The 24,738-nt window shown below is 40.3% G+C and overlaps 2 protein-coding genes across 2 annotated transcripts; both read right to left on the bottom strand.

The window, feature by feature from the left end:
• Positions 1–256: 256 nt before the first annotated feature.
• Positions 257–1,569, bottom strand: LOC147457409 (uncharacterized). The gene is made up of 3 exons (XM_086513580.1): positions 1,220–1,569; positions 1,094–1,147; positions 257–1,010 (listed from the first exon to the last, which is right to left on the bottom strand). Exons 1-3 carry the CDS (start codon positions 1,431–1,433, stop codon positions 994–996), a joined length of 285 nt encoding a protein of 94 aa, XP_086369706.1. The 5' UTR covers positions 1,434–1,569; the 3' UTR covers positions 257–993.
• Positions 1,570–22,980: 21,411 nt separating this feature from the next.
• LOC147457410 (uncharacterized) lies at positions 22,981–23,607 on the bottom strand. Its single transcript, XM_086513318.1, has one exon. The coding sequence runs from the start codon at positions 23,605–23,607 to the stop codon at positions 22,981–22,983; it is 627 nt and encodes a 208-aa protein (XP_086369444.1).
• Positions 23,608–24,738: the final 1,131 nt, after the last annotated feature.

A 24,738-nucleotide genomic window follows, 5' to 3' on the forward strand; every position in this document is an offset into this window, starting at 1 on the left:
AAGATAGCTTTCCCCCATCATCGAGAACCATGACCAGCTCTAGACCTAAATGACCACATTAGATAATCATATTAAAAAATGACCACATTTGATAGTCATATAAACAAATTAATTAACTTCAAAATAATAACAAAATTAAATATGAGATATATTAAAAAAAGTTTAACAATGAGGACCGAGCAACTATGTGAGAGCCGAACCATTTAACGATCATGAAACTTTGTCAATTAGAGGTCATATAATCACCTTGTCAAGGGCATTTAACAAATTTGGGAATATTAACATTCCCCAAGCAATACACAAAAAGTCATGGCAAGATTTCTCAATAAGTTTATAAAATACCAGGGGTCTCTAACCGAAGACGTGGCATGTACCAAAATAGAGAAATGTCTGTGCTACCAAGGCTGTTGCTGGATGACAACATTGATAACAAAAAATAAGCTTCCTATGGAAACAAAAGAAATTATTCAGTGTGCATTAAGAGAAACATTTGATCCTTGCCATCAAGACTCGGATACATTGAGCTAAGTTATTATGTGAAAGAAAGAGACGTGCAAAAAAGTTTTCCTAGTTACATAAGGCACATCCTAGCTTTGGCAATCTTAGAAGGATGAGGTTCCTTTTTTTGCAAACCACACACACAATTAGTCACTGTTTAGCCTCCAAAACAACCCTCTTGCTTGCGCTCATGTCCACCGCCGAAAACAACCCTCAAATGGTTTGCACTGGCACGGACCACTAGTAGTAACATTTGTCGCTCATGTTATGTCTGTTCTATAGTATGACATCCTGAAAAGTCCATTGGCCCCTCTTGTTATGATTGTACCATGTACGACACCCTGACAAGTTGGCTAGCCGCTCAACATGAGCATTGAATAATAAACTTCACCTAAAACCTATAACCTGCTGGCTGCTCAACAGGAGCATTGAATAATAAACTTCATTTAAAACCTACAGTAAATGGTCTGCGTCAGCGTGAACCATTTCCAGCAGCTATCTAGCAATGCTACCTGCACAATGGAGCCCATTACAACAACTTATATTAGACCTTGCAGCGCCAACGGCTGAACATGACAACATGACACCTGCTCACCTATAACCTGTTGTAAATGGTTCGCGCTTTCCAGCAGCTGTCCAACAACGGGACCTGCACATTGGCATATCAGCCTTGCAGTGCCAATTGGCAGAATGTGACAATGTGACAACTGCTCAACTATACCTGCTGTAAATGGTCCTCGTCGGCACGGACCATTTCCAGCCAATGTCCAACACCGGGATTCACATAGTACGGCAGTTGAGATCAGATCTTGCAGCACTGATTGAGTACTGTGTTCTCTGAGGCCAAAATGGATATGGAGGAACTGGTGCGGACTTTCCAGCACATTGCAAGGTCGTGAGAAAAGCGTATGAACCTGTTTTGATTTCAATGTCATGGCGGCATGGCCTTGAGGCTGGGGAATGATGAAGCGGCAAACATGACGGGCGACGACCCATGTCACCTTAGAGTAGGGCTAGAGATGGAGGATGAAAGTCCGACATCAGGGAAGAAGGGAAGTGAGAAGAGAGTTTGTTTGGGCTTCTTTCACACCAAGTGCCCAATATTGGGTGCCTGGTGAGTGTCCTGAGGTGGGGATGAATCCTCAGCAGACCCGATAATTTTGAAATTAAGACGCCATTATGGGGCTTGGTGTAAAATTATCTTGCTTTGTGTGCAAGCCGAGCTTAAATCTTCAACCCGTCGTTATAACTTCTTAATGAGCATGCCAATAATGGTGCGAACAGTTACTGCATGACTTTCTTGATTTTTTGAAAAACTTTGATATTTGTATAGAAGTGTCTTGTTCAACATCTTTTTTTGGCTTTTGTCTTCTCGAATGCGTTGTGTGGCCTTCAACAACTGTAGGCTGGGATGAGCAGACATATTACTGTGTATGGTCCTCAACGAGGTCAAACGCTCGTACTAATGTTTGATATCAAAGTAAATGATATTAAGCAACATTTTGGCAAATGTCTTCTCGAATGCGTTGTGTGGCCTTCAACAACTGTAGGCTGGGATGAGCAGACATATTACTGTGTATGGTCCTCAACGAGGTCAAACGCTCGTACTAATGTTTGATAATCAAATGCAGGATATCAAAGTAAATGATATTAAGCAACATTTTGGCATTGATAGCAAATATTTCTCTGTGCGTCCTCTGACTTTGTCAAGGGAGCATGTGAAGCTTGAGCGCCGAGAGAATAATCAAGGTGACCTTATTTACACTCTTAATCATGAGGTTTCTCAATTCTACAAGATTGTTTTGCCTACTTCTTACAGAGCAAGGTTGGTTCTAAGAGTGCCCCAATATTCATCAAGGAGGATCTACAAGATAGTGTCCATCAATGGGCATGTGTCGTCAACATCATTAGGTGCTTGCCATTGCATGCCAATATTATAGTTGCACTTAGTCAAGCTCAACAAATAGTGCAGGGTAGTGAGCTTCCTTTGCAGTATAATGGATATATTGCTTTTGAGATCCGACCACAATGTGATAACTCAAGTATGTGTGGTATGGAACAACGGCTTGATGGACATCCTTGGACAGAATATGTAACCTATAGTAGTTATTTATTTAAAGGTGTTGTCCGTCTTAGTAGATGTTGTGGTCACATGCGGTGTGTTAACGTGGATTGTAGCTACATGCTTAGGACAAAACTTCCCAACGAGACTCAATGAAAGGGTCGATTGGCACGAGCCCCTCAGAAAGGGTTGATTGGACCCGATTTAAGCAACTTGACATGTGTCCACTATCATCAAATGCCAGAATGCATTACTACATCTGTTGTTGTAAATGAACCCACATATCTTGCAAATTACCTCTAGGACGCATACGATTAATCAAGTCAAAGCCCACTGTCGGGACCCATTGTGGACATCTTGAAAACATGAGGCTGTTGGTCCACACGTAGTTGACCAGGGAAGAGAACACTTTGTAGGTACGGATATCGACTCTTACACTTTTGTTTCAATATTGACTCAAGACCCATTGATGTGATACCTTTTGCCTTTTTGAAAGTTTCCAAACTTTGTTGCACTCTACGCTTGTTCGATAATGGTGGTCACTATATCAAGAAAAACAGAAAATTTTTCTTCTCCCAAAGGATCGTTTGTTGAAGAGTCAAGATCCAAAAGCTTCTCCATTACTATGTCCTCTGTTGTTGACCTCTCCAACTGCTTAGCAATTACCAAGGGTTGTAGAGCTGCCCGTTTAAGCAAAGCATTAGAGATTGTCTTGTCATCGAGTCTACTTTTACCCAAAGCTATGGGATGTTTGTGATAACCTAGGTGAATAGCACATCTACTCACAATGGTCTTTTCCAAAGATATGCATCGAGTAGATGGATGGACTACAATGTTAGCTCATGTGTACGACCCGTACATTTGAGAACTTTTGACGTTGGCTATTTGCGAGCTCACCGTGGAGAATAGCCATGCTCAAATTGAGTTTTGGGAGATGCTCAACAAAACAGTGATGGACAATGGATTTGAAAGGCCAAAATTTAGAGGGTTTATGGCAAGTGAGGCTAATGCAAATTGGATAGCAGTTTGTACTATGTACTTTGGTGGTGCAATGGATAAAATACCAGATAAGAAAGATCTTGTATTTTCTATTGGGAACAAAGTATGGTAAAACACACCACGAAATGTATTAGCCCTTCGTTTCAAGAGGAGCACAAAATAATGTGCCGCAAGTGGATGCATGCAACCATTGAGACCTCTGCAAGTGTTTGTGAAGAGGAAATCAGACAATTCTGGAAGGCTGGCCATGCCATTGACACATAGATTTCATCTTTAGAAACATGGCTATCTTGGTGGGATGTGAGGGTGCCTCACTGGGGTGATCGCTTTGTGGCTCAGGACGAGACATGTGTTTTTGTGCCAAGAACAAATCTTTCTAAAGCAAATCATGCAAGCATGTGTGCATCTATTGGATACAAGGCAAGCATAGGTTTGTATGAAGCCACAAGGGTAGATATGGCTTCGTCTGTAATGTAAAGTGTCAGGTATAATGCATACTTGAAAGGAGCCCACACAAACACTGGACCAACTGTAGCAGATTTGGTTGCCAGTAGGCAGTGGGTGGATCAGGAAAGAAGCTTGTGGACGTGGCTAATGCTTCTTTGCATGAAATGCACATGCCAAGCCCAAAATTGAATAAAAAACCCGTGGTGCGGGAGAAAAGTGTTCGCAAAACTAGACCTATATTAATAGACACGGAGGAGATCTTGGAGGAGGATAGCCATAGGCTTGAATACATCACATCCACATAACTAGTGGGAGTGAACACGAATAGTTGACATGTTGGCAGCACTTTGCAGAATATGTGGCTAGAGATGATTGTGCCTCGGACAATGTGGGCAATTATACGTACAAAACCTTGCAGGAAAATGACTTGCTTTGGTGTTCTTGCAAAGCAAAATGTTTGATGTGGTTGGTTTATAAATGAGATGGTGGCAAGCGTGAGACATGGAGTCCCTGCACCATGCTTTTGGGGAAGGTGGACCTACCCCGCTAAGGGATCCAATTCGGGAGGTTTAGTGGAGTGGTTTGTATGGTTTTGCAATAGCGGTAACACTCATACCTGGAATGTGGATGCCATGATTGTCAGTCCTTCAGGACCAGCTTGGAACTTGGGTGGTGGCAGAAGGCACTAACCTGTAGTTATCTGAGGTTGAGATGTTGTTGCGCAATGGGTTTGTTCTTAAAGACACTGATGCAAGCATAGATTGCACATGCCATGTCAAAGCTGATCTGTCCTGAGTCGTTTCGCCCCAAGTTCAAGGGTGGTAAGCTTGCTAGATGGAATTCAAAACAAGGGATTTTCAGGATAGAATTGCACAAGGGAGAATCATATAGGCCACATTGGTACAGGACGTTATCATCGTTCCCAATCCATCACATGTGTTCCATATTAGTACAACTCGGTCGATGGAAAAAGGGGTTACTTATACTGTCACCCTTGCCGAATTTCCTTGTACATATGTGCCTTGCAAACATAGGTACTTTGTGTTCTTTTGCGTCCTTGGGTTGGATTCCATTGCTCATGAGTTTGTGCATCAAGCTGCATTCACAAAGGTGGAGGTGTTTCAAGCCTTAGTAGGCACTCGAGTGGCTTCATGAACCTGCTGGTAGTTTGTTAGTTATATCCCTTTTTGGTGTGGTTTGAGATTCTATAGCCTTTGTTGCTTTGTGTCATTTTTGGACGATGGTGGTCGAATCTTCAATGACATGCTTGTTTTTCCCAAAAAATATTTTGCTCGCGTCAATTTGTCAAAGTTCATGCTATTGTTTGCTTGGAGATCGATTTTGCTCGGTTTTCGTCGCTCGTTGATTGGAAAGCCTCGGAGCCTACCATTTTTCCTAGTTTTGGAACTTAGAAATAAGCTAGAATGGGTGGCCCACATTCCTTACACTCTCTCTCTACATTGAGCTCTTTTTTGCCACATCATCAGGTCGTGGATCAAAGAGGGTCAAATAGTGATTTTATTCAAAAAAAAAATCAGCATGGCCTCTTTTCCCTCTAAAAAGCTTTCCCTATATATATATATATAAATAAATAAATAAATATATATATATATATATATATATATAAACACTTTTTTAAATCTTTTTTCCCACCAATGAGTACTCTTTTGTCCAAAACTATTTACTTAGATTTTTCCCCAAAAAGTTAATTCTCATTCCCCATGCACCTAAGATTTTGCACTTCCTAAATCACTAGTCATATTAGAGAATCTACCTTGAGCCCCGCTCAGAATCTACCTCGTAATCCACAATGTGAGAGCTCAAGGATATCATTGACCACGTATCAACGACCGAAAGAAGCACTCCGTTAGTGCCGGGCTTCTATCTTCGTGTGCGCTTCAATATCATCCAACCAAGAGGCTAGGCAAGCGAGGTATGCCTTTGGCAAGTGCTTGTTGTGCCGCTGCTGGGGAAACTAATCTCGATCTTTGGACCGAGGGCTCCTTGTACCTTGGCGACCCAAAGTTTAACTTGCCACCCCCTTTTGACAACCCTTTGACGTTCTAACAATATGTAGGCAAGGGGTAAGAAGGTCTACTGAGCTATTGTATGCGGTTGACGCAATGCGAAAGCACTTATTTGCATACTCTTATGCATGATCAACAATCAATGGCTACAAATACTCTTTAAGTACAGTTGCAAGAGTCTACAATGGCCCTTCAAGAAGCAAACAACACAATGAGTGAAAAGAACTCTTCAATTAGGAGGCTTGAGGAAACAATCTCTCACATGAAGGCGACACCAATGGGGGCTCGAGAGCAAAAGTGAGGACTATTTTCAATTCAAACCCTTGCTCCGCAAGGGGGTGTTGTAAGCAAAGAGTGCTTGCAACAAGGTAAATATCTATATATGCAGACCTTGCATGTACCTTGGATCGATTTTATTGAGGATTATGTAAACTTAGTGATGTTTTCTTTGTCCAAGGCATTTCATCCAAGAAGCATGTGGTGGTAGCCTCAATCAAGAAGATCGTGTGCAATTATCTCTATTTTGGAAGCACCAGGAGCCACAACCTTGAGGGGAGCAATAACAAAAAAGTTTTTAAATAAATATTTGAATTTAATAGACACTACTGATATTCAATGTACATGTGATGAAGGGGGCATTAGTACATGGGGATACCAAATGCTCCATTCAGTACTAAAGGATGCTTTACAAAGGGAGGGGTTGACGGAAAACTTCTTTCCTACTCTGCGCAAGGTAAAGATTGCAAAGAAGGTGTTGCATGAATATGTTCTCCACAATATTGATACTTCACAAGAAGATTTAGAAATTTTCTCACGTAGAAACGGAGTCTTTTTCAGTGTTTTTGGTATGATGCATAACATCATGAGCTTCTACTCGAGAGGCATTGCATACCTAGCTAGGTACGATTGAGGGCAGGGGACCACCGGCACCCCCACTGGGCCGGTGGTCCCCTGCCTCCAATCGTACCTAGCTAGGTATGCAGTGCCTCCCTCACAGAAGCTCATGATGTTGAGGTAAGTGACAATGTGGGAGTTATTGTGAGAATTTGTCGAAAACTTTTTGTGCTTGCACATCGAGAGCAAAATGCCAATGCCGACCCCCTCAAAGCGTGTTGCTGCTAGAGGACAACAACGTCATCAAAGAGGCTCTATTTCAAGAAGCAACAACATTGATGACGACCCAACATTTGAATACACAAGATTCAATAATATTTTTGTGGACTTTAAAAAATTGCAACGGTGCATGGTGTTGTTTTATAATTTGCCTTATGAAAGTGAGTAAAACAAGAGTCCATTGAATGTTTAAAGTGCTATGGTTTTTATTTGAGGTAACATATCGTGCTTATGCTTCTTGTAGTTCTTGGAAATTGTTTGAGTTTTGTGCTCAAATTGGATGAAGCTCAAATTTGTCGCTTATGGAGATTGAGTGTCACACTTATGAACGAGGCTTTGTTTTATGCAAAACGAGAGACAGTTTAATGCAAAGAAGCCATCCTTTAGCGTCCAATCAGTGAGAGAGAGAGAGAGAGAGAGAGAGAGAGAGAGAGAGAGAGAGATTTGGTGGTTAGGGGCAATTGAGGTGCTTCAAGAAAATTATGAGGTATTGGCATGGATTTTCTCAAAGATCCCTTGGATTACCGATGTTATTTTGATGCAAATCGGAGGTGTGAACACCTTATACACAAGAAGATTTAGAAATTTTCTCATGTAGGAAAATGGAGTCTTTTCCAGTGTTTTTCATACAATGATTAACATCATGAGCTTATACTCGAGAGCCACCGGATACCTAACCAGGTACGATTGGGGGCAGGGGACCCCCGGCCCCCCATCGGTCCAGCGGTCCCTTGCATCCAATCGTACCTAGCTAGGTATGTGGTGCCTCCTCACAGAAGCTCATGATGTTGAGGTAAGTCACAATGTGGGAAGAATTTGTCCAAAACTTCTTGTGTTAATGCCTTGCCTGTTTTGCACAAAGGGTTACAAACCACGACAAAATGCTAGGAGAAACTCGAGCGCACCTATTAATGATGAAGAGGATTCCACGGGAGATTGGCAATCTTTGATACTTAATTGTGTCATGCTTTCCAAACCTGATCGTGTAACTAAAGACAAATCTTGGAAGCCCATCATGCCATTTGAGCTTAGTAATGTATATTTCTGTACACTACATGCATTTATGCATGTGTCTGAACGACTGCTTATGATGCACATTGAGTATGCCTTTACTATGAAACGTGTAGAACACTCCATGGAGTCTCTCAAAGGTGTTGAAGTGGTACTCAATTCAATCGATTGCCAATAGGGACATGTGTCTCTATTGGTGGACAAGAGTGGGGATAATACATGGGAGCTAGTTCAAAAGGTTTCAGTGAGTGGGGATAAAGCACGGAGATTCGTTCGAAGAAGTGGCAAGACTACATGCGCCACCGAGGAAAGTGTATTGGACAGTCGTCATCAAGGATTCTACAAGATGGCAATTGTGGAAAGCTTTATGTGCTTGTACAATCGACATGGACACTGATGTTGCCTTGGTCAACAAGCACAAATTTATTTGGGTTTCATTTGAGAAGCTTGTGAGATTAATGAGGCTATCTACGACTTGCGCATATGATCAACTCCAGTTTTCCAAGAGGCACTTCGCAATTTCACAAGGGGGTTTGTAAACTCATGGGGTGAAAAGACTATCAATCATTATATGGCAAGCCTTTGCTCAAAATTATTTACATGCTGTGTTGTTATTTGATGTCAATTTTGATCCAAACTTGTATGTAGCACATTTTGTATGTGCATGGAGCTTATTTCATGAACAAGTATGGGTCACTCGACAAGTGGAGTACTCAAGGTATGAAGAAATCGCACTATCGTGCAAAGGGTGTTTACTTCAAGCATACAGGACATGGAGGCGGCAAAGTCCAATCAAATTATTTGGTAGAAATGTTCAATTGGTTTTCTCGGACAGCCTTTGGGAGAGTTAGGTTCAGGGAATGTGCTCAAAACTCTGTACTTGCCAAGGAGGTTAGAAGGCAAGCTCACATAGTAAGGTCAGAGTGTTGGCGTAACTCGCAATCTTCACAAGGTCGTCAAGCTTGGCGAGCATCAAAGACATGTCAAGAGCGAGTGTGGGTGCCGCATAAAGCAAGCTCCTCAAGATTTGGTAATATTTCAATTATTTGAGCCTACTGCACGTGAAGTGGCCCTTATTTCAAAGAAGCTTATAAAATCTCAGTCAAAGCTCATTTTGTGAGTTTCACTTGTGCAGAGAGCAATGGCACGTACGAAGAACACCATGAAGAAGGTAATGATTAGAGAAGGTGGAATACAATCTTTATTTCAATTGCAAGCGGCACGCAGACCTCGCACACATAACCTAGGGAGAGAGAAGGTGCTACAACCACCAGCCAAAGGTTAGGTAGCAGGAAAGCATCTACAAAGAGAAGAAGCCCAAAGTGCAGAGTCGGAGAGAACAGATACAAATAGCGAGCATCGTCAATTAGACAACCTAGCCCTCATGCCATGGGAGGGGGATGAAATTCCACCCCTCACACCACACATCACAATAGGTGGCAAAGGCTTGCCAGAGGGGATGGGTGCCAGACCTAGCATAGAGCAAGGGGAGCCAAGTCATGCTTGCTCCAAGAAGAAGCGTACCGGTTTCTTCAAGCACCACAAGCCAATTGTCCCACGAAGAGCAAATATAGTGCGTAGATGTAGCAAGGCCTTTGCAAAGATTTTCCATTACCAAAAAAGCATTGGACTTCTTATACGCAGAGCACCTTTTGCTAGGACATGCAAGGAAGTGCTCCAAAGCTACAGGATAGACTTTAGCATGCAAGTGGTAGCCTTGGAAGCTATTCAAGAAGCAACCAAAGATTACCTGGTTGGGATCTTCGAAGATGCAAACCTGTGTGCCATTCATGCCAAGTGCATCACAATCATGAACAAAGATTTGGTGCTTGCTCAACAATTGCGTCATGAACATAACTAGCTAACTTTGCCAACTGCTAACTAGCCGATGCTCTCTTGTATGCCTCGGTCAATGTGACCATTTGTAATTTGATCAGGTTGATCTTTTCACAGTTCACAATGGAATACAATTTAATCCAAACTCATCGACTTTTGCATCTGTGTCTTTAAAATTTGTGTCACCCTTGTGGTATGTTGCAGATCATATGATGAATGCAGGTTTATTAAGTGTTAAGGTGTTAACCAATCTGCAACACCTTTCAAATGATGATAGGGAGAGCAAAACCACCTCCACAATTGCTAATTTGTTAATGACATCCACAAAAACACCTCCACAATTGTTAATTTGTTAACCACATTGGAAATTGTATGGAATGACAATTGAAGAGTGCTAGAGATAAAATTAAACATTGGATTGTGTTTTGCTTTCCATTTGGGAGCCCTAGAGGCCTTGCCGCAAGGGCATGCATTCCAGCTAAACGAAGGTGTCTGTAAGCCCCAGATGGGTGCCCTTGTGGCAGCACACTTGGGAGTCTTAGAAGGTCAAGAAACCTCTATGGAATGATTAATCTAGGCTCAAATTGACATTACAAGAGGTTGACATTCAAGAACACCATTTATTTATAAATACAACACATAATCTCAAAACATGGATTGTATTGATCTTAGGAAATCATGTGTTTACATCGGCATATGGATCAAGCGTATACATGGATCAAAGCAAATCATAACAGTAGCATAAAGATTCACTGAGATGGTGGCTTCTTTTGGGTAATGCGCTTCACAACAATCTTCTATCTCTTTGGGACTTAGGCATCTCCTTAAGCAAGACTGTCTTTGTCATATCTTCTTGATTTTGTGACCCGAGCAAATGATGGATGGTAACATGGGCAAATACACGCCCTCTAAATCCCATGAAAAAATATAGCCATAGCAAAACTCTTCTTGACGAGCACCACTATGTGTGATGTCTGGGCAATTGCTGTCAAACAGAGAAGCTTGATGAAGGCTTTCAAGGCAAGAAGGTGAAAGTGTCCATTTGGAGTGAAATCTTTGTGTACAGGGTATAGCTCTTCCTTCGGTAGTTTGTCGATGTAGTGTGCCAACACTAACTGAGGACCAAACACCTTCTTCTTCCCACCAATCTGCAAAGAAGATACATCCATGTCCAACACATCTTGAACAAATGGAAACATTTTGAGTACAATAAACAAAACACAAATCGATGCAGAACCCCAGACAATTACAATTTACCAGTTGGGTGCGATCTTTGTCGTCGGCCTCATCATCTTCCTCTTCTAATGAAAGTAGCGGCTTTTCTCGCAAAGAGCCCAAGAGGAGAGGCCATTGCAAATCCTATGATGCATGGAGAAGGTCCAAGAAACTCAAAAAGTTCAAGGAGGGAGGAAAGAACATCTCTTTTCTTACCTATGACAGTACATTTGGTGCCACAAACAAAATCTTAGCCTTCATCGAGCAATTTGATACATCCTTTGGAGATTAGGGCTTCACCACAAAGTCCGCTGAGCTATGACATGTAGCTATGCATTTTCAAAAGTTTCCCAGGCAATGGTGGCTAGCCTACAAGACGACAGCAAAGCCCCAAAGACATGGAAGCCTTTAAGAGCTTCCATAATGAAACAATTTCTTGTGACACCAAAGACAAAGTCCTCACCAAATGGAAAAGCTTGAAACTGTCTCCTTGTGAGTCTATCCACAAGTATGTAGACAAGTTTTGGGATTTACATCTCAAAGCCACTCTTCAGAAAAAAAAGACTCTGGAGAACAAAAGCAACAATTTTGTGTGAGGATATATGAAGAAATAGTCGAGTATGTCAACTCACAAAGGCCTAGGACCATTTCAACAGTCATACAACATACTATGGCCACTTCATGGATTAAGTTTCAATAAGGGGTTAAGAGAAATTCTAAACCCATAGAGATTAAAGACCGAAATGAGCCTAGAGAGAAGAATAATGCTTAAAATCCTTCCAAAGGTAACCTAGCAACAACAACAACAAAGCAAAGGAGAAAGGAGTCTACAAAGGCAAAAATTGACTCTCTCTCTTGAAGAGCTACAGCATTATTGTAAAGATAACATGTGCTTCAAGTGTGGGCAGCAAGGACATGCCTATCGTGCTTGCCCCCAAAGAAATGTGTGCAATGTGCTGCCTATATTAAGAGATTCGAGGGGAGGAACACTTGCTAAACAAATTGTACCACTTAATAATCCAATCAAGAGCTATCCCTTTTACCTCCTTGCACAATCAATTAGTACTTGATACAATCAATCAACACTTACACATCAAATCAACTAATTTCCTACACACATATGACATGATGGAGGCAAGATAATGCACGCACACACTTAGCATAGAACAGAGAGCACAGAGTAATTAAGGGAATCAACACAAGAATGGTCTAATCTAGCCCCCAAAGTGCACGTCACTCTTTGCACTTGGGTATATTTTTTTAATTCATAAGGAGTGGTGTGCCAAAAATAGGCCCCTCTTTTACAAAAATAGGAAATCCACTAGGGGTGATTCTTATAGTCCTAGCTCCTATAGAGTTTATTACATCAAATAAATTGCAATGGCTATTTACAAAAATAAATCCCAAAATTATTGTAGATAAGATATGTAATTGCCAAACAATAAATTGCTTCGCAAGCCTCGCCGACTACATCCAATCTACAAATCATCAATCATACGTTAGTTACACCACTAACCATAGGAACATCAAATCAAATAAAAAGCCCAGCTATCCCAAATATGTGTTAATGCTAAACCACAACAACATGGTGATTTTGAGGCATCTCTAGATCATCACACATGAGGGCGAACAATATCATAACATCCATCTTGCCAAGGACAGCATTTGGTGATTACAAATTTTGTCTACGATAATTTTAGGATTTAGTTTTGTAAATAGCCCTTGCAATTTATTTGATGTAATAAACTCTATAGGAGCTAGGACTATAAGAATCATCCCTAGTGGATTATTGCATGAGGATTTCCTATTTCTTTAAAAGAGGGACCTATTTTTGGCACACAAATCTTTATGAATAAAAATAAAATACCCAAGTGCAAAGAGTGTGTGATGTGCATGCACTTGGGGGGCTAAATTAGACCATTCTTGTGTTGATTCTCTTAATTACTCTATGCTCTCTACTCTATGCTAAGTGTGTGCATGCACAATCTTGTCTCTATCATGTTATATATGTGTAGGAAATTGATTGATGATGTGTAAGTGCTGATTGACTGTATCAAGTACTATTGATTGTGCAAGGAGGTAAAAGGGAAAGCTCTTGATTTGATTATTAAGTGGTACAATTTGTTTAGCAAGTGTTCCTTCCCTAAAATCTCTCAACAAAGTCTACTATTGAATCAAGCACTAGTTGTTCCTCTTGGTCAACTAAAGATGGAGGGCCATCATAAATTGAATGAGTTTGTAGGGGTCCATGAAATGGTCTCAACAAGCTGATGTGAGAAACATTGTGAATCGCCAGTGAAACGGTAACTCTAAACAAAATGAAACATCATTAATGACATCTAAAATCTTGAAAGGACCATAGAAATGTGGTGTAAGTTTAACAAAAGCATTGGTTTCAACACTTTTAATTCTACGTTTTTCAATTCGTAACATTACATGATCACCCTTTCTAAACACATGGTTCCTTCTATGCTTGTTTGCATGTTTGGTGTACTATTCCTGTGAGTGTTTAATTGCACTACAAACACTACCATATATCAAATGAAAATCAATAGCAAAATCATCGGCAGCTTGAACAAAATTAGACAATCAAGAAGCAGGCATAGAGAGAGAGTGACCATACAATACTTCAAAGGTGATTTACCAGTAGCAGAGTGAGTGGTGTTATTATAAGAAATTGCAAAATGTAGAAATAATCATCCCACTTTTTCTGTTGTGAATGCACATACTCTTCAACCAAATCAATGATAGTGCAGTTTGTGACTTCAGTTTGTCCATTCGATTTAGGATGGAACGAAGAGGTGAAATCAAGTATAGTGCCAAGATTTTCAAACAAGAAAGTCCAAAATGCACTACAAAATTTAGAGTCATGATCTGAAATCATTACTTTAGGCATACCATGATGTGAAAAAATAGATTTAAGGTAAAGCAAAGCAGCTTGATGTGCAGTGACTGTTTTGTTGCAAGCAATGAAATAAGCTTGTTTGCTAAAACGGTCAACAATAGTCCAGATCATATTATGTTTGTGGACACTGAGAGGAAATCCATTGATGAAATCCATTAAGATGTGTTCCCAAGGTCTATCAGGAATGGGTAGTGGGTGTAATAAACCTAATCATTTGCATATGGCTAATTTTATCTTTTGACAAATTAAACAATTCTTAACATAAACTTTTACATCATTACGTATTAAAAGCCAAAAGAAATCACGACATAGATTCTAAAATGTAGCAGTAAAACCACGATGTCTAGCATAAGGAGGTTTATGCAATTCTTCAATGATCATTAAACAAAATGGTTGTGTAATACAAAGTTTATGATCGAAATAGAGAAAATTTTCTTGAATGGTATACTCCAAAAATGAGTGAGTAGAGTGTTGAGTTGTATGCAACCAAGTGGTTTTAAAATCATCATCATGTGCATAAGTATCAGGCATTGATGCAAAAGATGTGCTCTCAATAACAAACAAATGATTAAGATAAGGTCTTCTACTTAATTCATCTGCTACAATGTTCTCTTTACCAAACTGATATTGCATATTAGGTTGAAAACTTTGAATGAATGCAGTCCATTTAATATGACAATCATCAATCGGGTTGTGACAATAAGTACTTAACACTTTTTTGGTTTGTTTTAATAAGAATCCATTCAGTAGTGTTTCCAAATCTTTAAAGCATGAACCACAACAGTTAATTCTTTATCATAAGTGCTAAACTTCAATTTAGAGGGTTTGAGTTTTTTGCTTTCAAAAGCAATAGGATGATTATCTTGCATGAGAACAACACCAACTCCTTTGCCACTAACATCAGTGACAACTACAAAGAATGGTCATGTAAAATCAGGGAGTTGTAACATAGGTGCATGTGTCAAAGCCGTTTTGAGTGCATTAAGAGAATTCTCTTGCAAATCAATCCAAACATAAGGAGTAGTCTTCTTCAATAAGAGAGTCAAAGCATGTGATTTATATGAAAAATTACGAACAAACTTTTTGTAATAGCTACATAGCCCAATGAATGAATGTAATTCATGCAATTTTTTAGGTCTAGGCCATGTTTGGATTGCCTAAATTTTCTTTGCATCTACGTGTATTCCCTTACCCGAAACAATGTGTCCCAAGTATTCAATTTCCTTTTGAAAGAATGTGCTCTTTTCAGGGTTCAAGTTCAAATGGTTTTGTTTAAGCAAGTTGAAAACATGTGTTAAATGTTCCTTGTGCTCTTTTTTAGACTTACTAAACACCAAAATATCATCAAAAAAGACAACAACAAAATCTTGATGATTAATGAAAATTCGATTTATCATTTGTGTGAAGCTGACAGGTGTATTTATTAAACCAAATGGCATAACAAGAAATTCATAGTGCCCTATTTGTATGTGAAATACAGTTTTGTGACGTCTTGTTCAAACATTTTGACTTGGTGATAGCCAGATTCGAGGTCAATGTTGTAAAAATATTGGCTCCTTTTAATTTGTCCACTCTAGGAATAGGACATCTGTTCTTAATAGTGATTTTATTTAGGGACCTATAGTCTATACACATACGGAAAGTTCCATTCTTCTTCTTAACAAGAAGTACCGGAACTCCATAAGGTGAACTACTCGGTCTTAATAATCCTTGTTTAAGTAAATCTTCAACTTGTGAGTGAATTTCCTTATGTGCAGTGGGATTTACTTGATAAGGTACACGACAAGGTGGTTCACTACCACGAATGATATCTATCGTATGATCTTCAGGTCTTGTAGGAGGAATTCTAGGAAGCAGGTCAAAACTTGAAACATTCTTTGACTTTGGACAAAAAATCATTATGTGGAGAATCTTGCAAGCTTGAGGATTCAGCGAAAAATTCATTTACAAGAATGAGATAAGTTTGGTTATGTTTTCTAATTGCCCTTTTTGCTTGTATGTGAGAGAAGTGCAATCTTTGGTGTCTCAATATTGGCCTTAAGTTGAGAAAGTTTATTGTTGTGTGTGAAAGAGAGAGTGTGAGTTGAATAGTCAATTTGTGGATTCAATTCATGTCTAAATTGTATTTGTAGAATCATGTCAATTTCGTACAAAGGTGCTACAAGAAAGGTTCTTTGTTGCTTGAAAGTATTCAAATGAATTGAAAAGTTTTCTATTTGATGATTACAATTGTACCTTTGCTTATTAAATACTATTTTGGCCTTGTATTTTGATGTGGTTTGTGAGAGAGAAAGATGTTGTGCTGGACGTGTAGAAATAAAATCATGTGTACTATCATCATCAAGCAAAATATTGATTTCCTTGCCGGTCACTAAACCATTGAACTTTAGAGAATATGGAAAAATAAGCGCACCTGGATTGACTTGATTTTGGTTACCATCGTAGTTTGGGTCGTATGCATCACCAAAATTGAATTTTGCTTTTGTTGTGTCTTCATCAGGGGGTCCTTGTTCCACCATGTTGATAGCATCACTCTAAGAATGATTAGGACGTTGGTTGTTGCTGAAAAATGGCTTATGGTTGGAGTGGTTGTTGTTGGCATGGTTATTGCCCTTAGAGAAATGAAACTTGTCTGCAAAAAATGGCCAAGATGATGACATTTATAACATTTAACATTCTAAGAATTTCCTGCAGCAGCAGGTTTGGGTTTGGTACAGGGAGTGGAAGTGAAATGAGAAGGAGAAGAAGAGCGAGAGGGGTTTTGGTGGTTGGTAGGGCTGTCCTTCCTTTGAAAACATGGCTTCTTCAAGTTCTTGAACCTATCAAAAGTAGAGCTTTGAGGTCTATGCCCTTGAGAATTTGCTTGAAAATTGTTGGGGAGTTTATGTCCACCATTCTTCTTCTCACTATTAAGTGCCAAAGAGATAGCATCTCCAAGGTTAGATGGATGAAACATATCCACATCTACGCCTAGTGATGGAGCTAGCCCCGAAATAAATTTAACACTTCAATTTACGCTTGGTGACATGCTCAATAGCCTGAAATTGAATCAAACAGTTCCAAAAATGATTCACATAAGCTTGAACATTTTCATTTCGACCTTGTCAAACAAGATCCATTTTTGTGCACCTTGGATTTATACTGAGAAGGTAGAAATTGGCATTTGAATTGCATTTGGAATGCGTGGGTGCCAAGTGTGTGTGCATGAATGATCTTGTTTCATGGCATTCCACCATAAAGCAACACTACCAGATAAATGATTAGAAGCACATTTAACCATGTCATGTTTAAAAAAATGCTCGTTGTGAAAATAATCATCAAGTTGACCGATCTATGCAAGAACTATGCCAGCATCTTTGTGTGCCATCAAACTCTTTGAAAGAAAATGCTTTTTCGCTAAGATTGTTCTTTTTCTTCTTCTTTTCGTGCTTGTGCTTGTGATCAGATGCATGCAAAATTAAATTTTTTAGTTCCATGCGACGGGTCCGCTCATATGTAAGTGATTCTTGCAAGTGAAATAATTGATCTTGAATAGTGGGTGGTTGCGAAAATTGTGTCATGCTGGGCAAACAAATAAATAAAATAATCAAAATAAAGTAATAGTTAGCTGGTTAAATGTAGGCGCAATTGATTTGATCAAGCCAAGTTGCTATAGCAAGGTCTTCTTCAAGAGAAGAAAAAATCCGAATCCAATTTTAAGTGGTCAATTTGCGGATAGTTGTCGCTCCAAGAATTAATTTTTGCCTTTGGCTACAAATGTTGGTCATTGAAATTTGAAATCTTTTGAATTTTCCAAGTCGGATGTAGTTTATCAGCTTTTGAGCTTGTATAATCAAGCTTTTAAAGTCCCTCAAGCTTTGTCAGGAAGTGGTCGTTAAATAATTTTGAGCTCCGAATAAATTTTTGAAATATGGTGAATTGGTCGTCTGAATAGCTGCTTGAGTCACTGATCTTGAGTTCAAGTTTGTTGAATGGTGTTGCTTGAATATTGAATTCAAGATTTGTGAGATATATCTTTGAGATCGTTGAAATAAGAGCTTGTAAGCTCTCTTTAAAAAAGAAGTACTTTGGTTAATTATGGAAGCTGATATTTGCTTTTAACACAAGCTCGTGGTAGCTTGGTCTTAAATCCCTTAAATATTCAATGGAGGTAAGAGCTCACGATGGGAATTGGCCACAAGGAAGTGGAGAATGGATTTGGGAAGTGATGGGCGGCTTCCTAGCTTTGGCCAAGCGCTCAATTTGAATCGATATGGAGGTTTTTATTAAACTTGGGTGCCAGGCGGTCAAAAGCAAGGCTTTTAAGCCTTATTTTATGGCTCTTTTAGTAAAAATAGTGTGAAACCCATTGAAACAAGCGTCGACAGCAAGCTGTAGTAGCATTGGGACTTGCAAGAGAGATGGCGACATGTACAGAGCTGCAGTGACATCGGGACTTGCAAGAGAGATGGAAACCTGTACAGTTTGTACCGCTTCCTTGTTTAATTATTAAGCCGCCAAGTAGAATCACAGTCCCAGATAGCAAAGAAAAATTTGCGGATTAGATCAAAAATTTCTAGTAGCTGTTGAAACTCAGTAGATTCTTCCAGATTCATGAAAAATAGCTTGAATCTGAAATTGATTTTACCAATTGCTCAGTTCCAAGTCTGCAGTTGATAGAAAAATTGTCGAGTTCATTCCACGATTGCCGCAATCATCCTAGACAATTCCCGATCATAAATTTGTAGATTCTGGCGTTGCATGCGTATGAAAATTTCCTCTAAAGTCAAACTCTCAATGCCGATTGTTGTAACCAAGGCTGTGATACCACTGTTGAGAGATTCAAGGGGAGAAACACTTGCTAAATAAATTGTACTACTTAATAATCCAATCAAGAGCTTTCCCTTTCACCTCCTTACACAATCACTTAGTACTTGATACAATCAATAAGCACTTACACATCAAATCAACTAATTTCCTATATGATATGACAGAGACAAGATTATGCATGGACTATTTGCAAGAAATTGCTATTGAGTATTCTTGCCAAGTTGTGTGTCCTCATGCTAAACGTTCAATATCTTGCATCCATTGCCTATTTTATTGAGTTTCATGATGCATCCTTTCCAATGACGGCATTAGCTTTGCAGGTCAATGTGCCAATCGAAAGACTTATGAAATCTTCTCACGTTGGGATGCATTTTCACCCACATCCTCTTAATTCATAATGTGGTGGTCCAATGGGGGCCTATATCGTAAAGTATATGTAGTATTATAGAGCTAGCAGGCATGGTGCCTATATATAATACGTATATGCAAGATAGTAGAGCAATCAATGGTCAGCGGTCTCTAGTCTCTTGGTTTCAAGGATCCCTTAGGTCGTGGCTATGGAGTGGCCATGCCAGGGTCTCACAACATGTTTGGATTTATAATAAGTTGGCCCTTGCACTCTGGCATTGCATGCCTCACAATTGGAGCACTAATTAGATCAAGTCACTACATAAAATAGAAGCTATAAACAATGATCCTTAGCAAAATGTTGGACATATTTGGCCATTTTAGCTCTAAAAAGAGAATAACATTCCATGAATGATGAGAGAGAAACTATAATAGATGCTCCTAACTTTTTCATTATTTTATCCTTTTTGCCTTTTCAAAAATGCATCAAAAATATCCAAAAATTATTGAATTCTAAGATTATGCATATCTTTAGATTTTCATCATCATTAACCCTCATAATTGCACATAAAGTAACAAAATTTTGGTTGTATTAAGCTTGTTCATAAGTCACGGCCATTAGTTTTTAAAACATGCTTTCTTAACCCAATTCTACCAACCCAATGTTTTGCCTCTTTTAGCGCTAAAGGGCGTGAGATCTAAAATGATACCTAAGCAATGATAGTAATGTCATCCATAAAACTTACAATGACAAGATTCATTCAATGAGGTGGCATTCATTTTGTGTTTACTTTGTTATCTTTTTCATTTTGTTTAAGCATGTTTAGACTAAAAGGTTGTGTTTACTCTCATGGTCACAAAAACATATGTGGGTACTTGATTAGCGTATGACTCACCCTAAGGGGTTGTGGATTCACCCTTAGGGGTTTGGCCTAGCTTGCAGGGGGATGTGCACCATTGGTGTAAAATGTGCCAAGAGTATCAAAAGGCTGGTGATAGGAGACTTATGTATGAGGACCAAACTCACATAATTTGTTATTGAACTTTCAAGAAACGGAGCATTAATTTTATTGGGCCTCTGCATATGGCTCAATCTAGGAAATGATATATCATCATGGGAGTTGACTATATGACTAGATGAGCTAAAGTGACAACAACTACTAGAATCATTGCCAAGGAGCCGGCTAAGTTTATCTTTGAAAATATATGGTGTAAGTTTGAGATACCTCTTGATATCATTTCCAATAGAGGTCTAGGTTTTAGAGGAGATTTAGTAGGAGAACTCATGGAACAACTAGGAATTGTAAAGCGGCACTCCTCTCCTTACTACCCTCAATGCAATGGATTGGGTGAAAAAGTAAATGCCATGATCTATATGATCATTACAAAGTAGGTGGCCAGTAGGTCGAAGGATTGAGACCAACACCTAAATGTGGCTCTTTGGGCCTATAGGACTTCTTTCAAGTCCTCTTTGGGCTACACAACATATCAACTAGTGTTTGAAAAGAACTAATTGAAGTGCAATTGGCTAACCTTAGAGTGTTAACAAGTGGAGAAGATAGACCAAGTAAGCAAGTGAGAAAAAGAAACTTAGATATTGAGAGGTTAAAGCTAGATCAAATAGCCACCATACCTAGAAAATTACACAGCACAAGCTGAGCACAAAAAGGAGTTATTTAACAAAGACTTATAAGGGAAGGGACTCAATAAAGGTATGCTCAAACATGACAAAGTTTATGTTTAGACTTAAAAAAACATAAGGGACTCAATAAAGGTATGCGTGTGCACGAAAATCGTTTCAACCCAAGGAAAAACAAAAAAATTATGATGAGAGGTACTCCAATGGTAGCTACAAGCTTCAACATATCAGTGGGAAGTTACATAAGACAAGGATAAATGGGTAGCATTTAAAGCATTTCTTCCAAAGACTTGATTCAAAATTAGCAATTGAGCTACCAACAACACCAAAAGAAGAGGTAGAGGAGGAAGCCTCCTCCAGTGTTCACCACAATGACACATAATTTGGGACTAGAGGCATGAATGCTTCTAGGTTTAGTGAGAGGGCTATGAGACGTGTACAAAAAAGAAAGACTCCCCCCCCCCGGTTCACTTTCCCAACCAAGCCGACCTCCCCAAAGAATTTAAACAAAAGAGCAAGGAGGGCAGCTCTTTGGGCTACCCTCCACCTGTAAGAACAAAGGCCCAGTAGGCCAAAGAGCAAAGAGGGCAATCCTTTGGGCTACCCCCACCCCCTTCCTTGTTTACTAGCTATTGTGGCCCCTCTTTCCCCGCCAAACCCCCACCAATTCACCCCCCGCCCTCCTCCTTGTGGCACAACCAGCCCCCCCCCCCCCCCCCCCCCCCCCCCCCCTCCCCCTCTCTCTGTTATTGCTCATAGCAACAACCAGCCCCCCCTCTCTCTGTCTTGCCCCTCTCCCTTGTAGTCTCTTGTGCTCCTCTCTCTCTCCCCACCAATTCCTCTCTTGTCCCTCTCTCACTCTCTTTCTTTCTCTATCCACTCTCTCTTGCCATCTTTCTCCTCCTATCTCACACACACACACACATTTTTTTTGTAAATCGATTGATTAATTTACTAGTGGGAAACCTCAAAGCAAGGAAAACCCACTCAATAGATCATATACAAGGGGAAGAGCACATAACTCCTCAACTCTAGAACATAGCTAAAAACATTCATATGAAAGTTGATGCATCTGTGAGGTGATATCACCAACTTCCAAAGCAAATCGTAATGATTGCCGAAGAGAAAGCCTGAAGAGAGGAAATGGATCCGCATGAGTACGATGGAGCATGTAAGCATTACGCTGACTCCACACGGTCCAGAAAGCCAGGACTGACCCAATGAAGAAGACCACAAAACGTTGTAACGTCGGTGAGAAAATGCCAAATACCCAGAACCTTTTGTGAAAGACAACCCCAGGAAAACGGAGCCGCATACACGCCAATCCATGGTGAAGGAAGTCTCTAGTAACGCAACAATCCCACAACAAGTGACAAATATCCTCTTCTGCAGTCGAGCAACGAACGCAAGAAGAAGGACAAATATGACGCGCCCGAAGAAAAGTGCCAATGGGAAGCACTCCAAGCAAACAGCGCCAAAGAAACAGACGCTCCTTCAAAGGCAAATGGCTTTTCCACAAGGCAGAGAGGAGCCTCCTTCACCAGAGGTCAGATTTGTGCATGCGCCAAATGGCATTACAATGACCATCAAGCCATGCTCGTGGTAGAAGAATAGCATAAATTCGAGCTACAGAAATATCTCAAAAAGGCGTTTCCCGAAAGGCCCAATCAAACATGCGATCGCCATTAGGCAAAGGTGAAACAGGCAAAAAGTCGAGCAACATGCTTTGAAGCTCTCTCCAAAACTGATGGTAATGCATGCCCAACCCAAAACGACGAGCAACAAAGGAAAACTCAAAAGTATATCCAGCCTCATCGACCACATCCTCAACCACACGAATGCCACGACCAGAGAGAAAGTAAGCCTGACGAGGTGAGCGGTCGACCAAAGTAAGAGAGAATGCCCGGCTCCAATGGAGACTTTTTAATCGGATCGAATCACCTTCCTGCCGAGGATTCCACGATAAATGCATCGTAACCTCTTTCCAAGCAGATACTAAAGAGGAAGCAAGTGGACATCCAGGAATGTGCCCTTCCATCTTGCCAAAAACCACCTCCCAGAGAGAGGGTTGTCAATGGCCAAAAGCAGAAGTAACAACGTGTTGACCGAGGAATGCAAACATCAAAGTCCAAGGCTGAATTTGTTGCACAAGAGTGGGCAACAACATAGTTTTCCGCGCAAACACATGCCTGTGCAAATCCAAGATATTAAGTCCACCAAAACGTTTAAGAGTGCAAAGCTTCTCCATCGACATCAAGCGTAAGCCTTTTTTCGTAGCATAAGTCCGCCACAAATGGGACATGATGTCCGACATAAGAGAATCAAGACATCGACGAGGCCAATGCATCAATGGAAGAAAGAACTGAACATACGCCAACAAGATACTCTGAACAATTCGTAGACGAACATGCAAGGGCCAAGTAGAAAGCTTCCAGTAATGCAATTTGACATTCAAGCGTTGCATGACCCAATCGACTTTCTGAGAGTGAGTAACATTCCAGCCAATTGGATAACCCAAATGCCTAGTGATCACATTTGAAGAGACAATCTCACCTGGCCACAACAGACTATGCCAATCACAAGAATGGAGAGGCAAAAGCTTCGATTTACAAAAGTTGACTTTAAGCCCAGCCGCAATGCCAAACAGTTCCAAGGCTTCCATAATCACCTTGACATCCGCTTGCTGATTATGAGGCATAAATAACGAATCATCAGCGTAAGCCTAGCCAACGAATGTACGACCCGAAGGTAACCGCAGACCATGCAGACTCTGAACAAAGGTCAAGTGATCAAGATAAGTCAACAATGGGTGAGTAGCAACAACACACAACAGAGCACTAAGGAGGCAGCCCTGCCGGACCGAACAACCAAGAGGCCAAGATTCAGTTAATTCACCTTCTAAAATCCTTGAAGACGTGCTACATGCATACAAAAAATAAACCATATTGGCAGATTTAGGACCAAACCCTAAACACGTCATGGTGGCGGCAATGAAGTCCCACTGTACAGCGTCAAAGGCCTTTTCAATGTCAACTTGCATAGCCAACACATCTTGTTGAGTGTACTTAGCGTACTCCATGCCAATCAAAACATTAGCCAGATTATCCATAATTTGGCGACGTGGAATGAAACCATATTGAGCCTGATGGAGTCCTGCAAAAATATGGTCCTTAATGCGGTGCACCAACATCTTAGCCAATATCTTATAAACCACCGGCATCAAAGTAATCGGACGCCAATGAGAGAATCGCTCACAAAGCGCTTGCTTAGGTAGCAATTTAAGTAAACCTTCTTTCCAAGATATTGGCAAACCTTGTTTCTCTCATGCCACATTAATCATGTAAAGCAGAGGATGCTCAAGATCCTCCCAAAAGGAGAGGAAAAATTCCACAGTAAGCCCATCCTAGCCGGGAGACCGCCAGCGGCCCAAAGCAAGCAACGCACAATGCAATTCTGAAGCAGTGAAGGGGTCCTCAAGATCACATGCATCTTGCGGGGATATAATCGGAGTAACAAAGGAAAGCATCAATTGACGCACATGGCAAGCAGCCAAAGATGTCTGAGAAGGAGCAACAAACACCTTCGATAATGCAAAACCATGGCATCCGCAAGTTCCTGCTTTGAAGAAGTCCAAACACTCGAGGAAAGCATAACGCGCTTGATTGCACATGAGATTCTAGAATGATGTAAATGCTTAAAAAATTGCTTTGAAGCACAGCCTTTGTCCATGAAAGCCTGTTGACGAGCACGCGTCTGCCATTTAGCTAACTTTCGCTTGTCATTATGCTGAATACACACAGAGGCTTCACATAGCTCCGACATCTCATAA

The sequence above is a fragment of the Adiantum capillus-veneris genome, chromosome 5, assembly GCF_014529385.1.
Source record: "Adiantum capillus-veneris isolate H3 chromosome 5, ASM1452938v2, whole genome shotgun sequence".
Classification (NCBI taxonomy): Eukaryota; Viridiplantae; Streptophyta; class Polypodiopsida; order Polypodiales; family Pteridaceae; genus Adiantum; species Adiantum capillus-veneris.

Bases quoted from the DNA above. Each gene is read 5' to 3' on its own strand.
- LOC147457409 (XM_086513580.1), bottom strand. From the start codon at position 1,433: ATGACATTGAAATCAAAACAGGTTCATACGCTTTTCTCACGACCTTGC. The intron at 1,148-1,219 runs GTATAGTTGAGC...GCCAATGTGCAG, and splicing joins ACGAGGACCATTTACAGCAG to GTCCCGTTGTTGGACAGCTG.
- LOC147457410 (XM_086513318.1), bottom strand. From the start codon at position 23,607: ATGCCTCATAATCAGCAAGCGGATGTCAAGGTGATTATGGAAGCCTTG.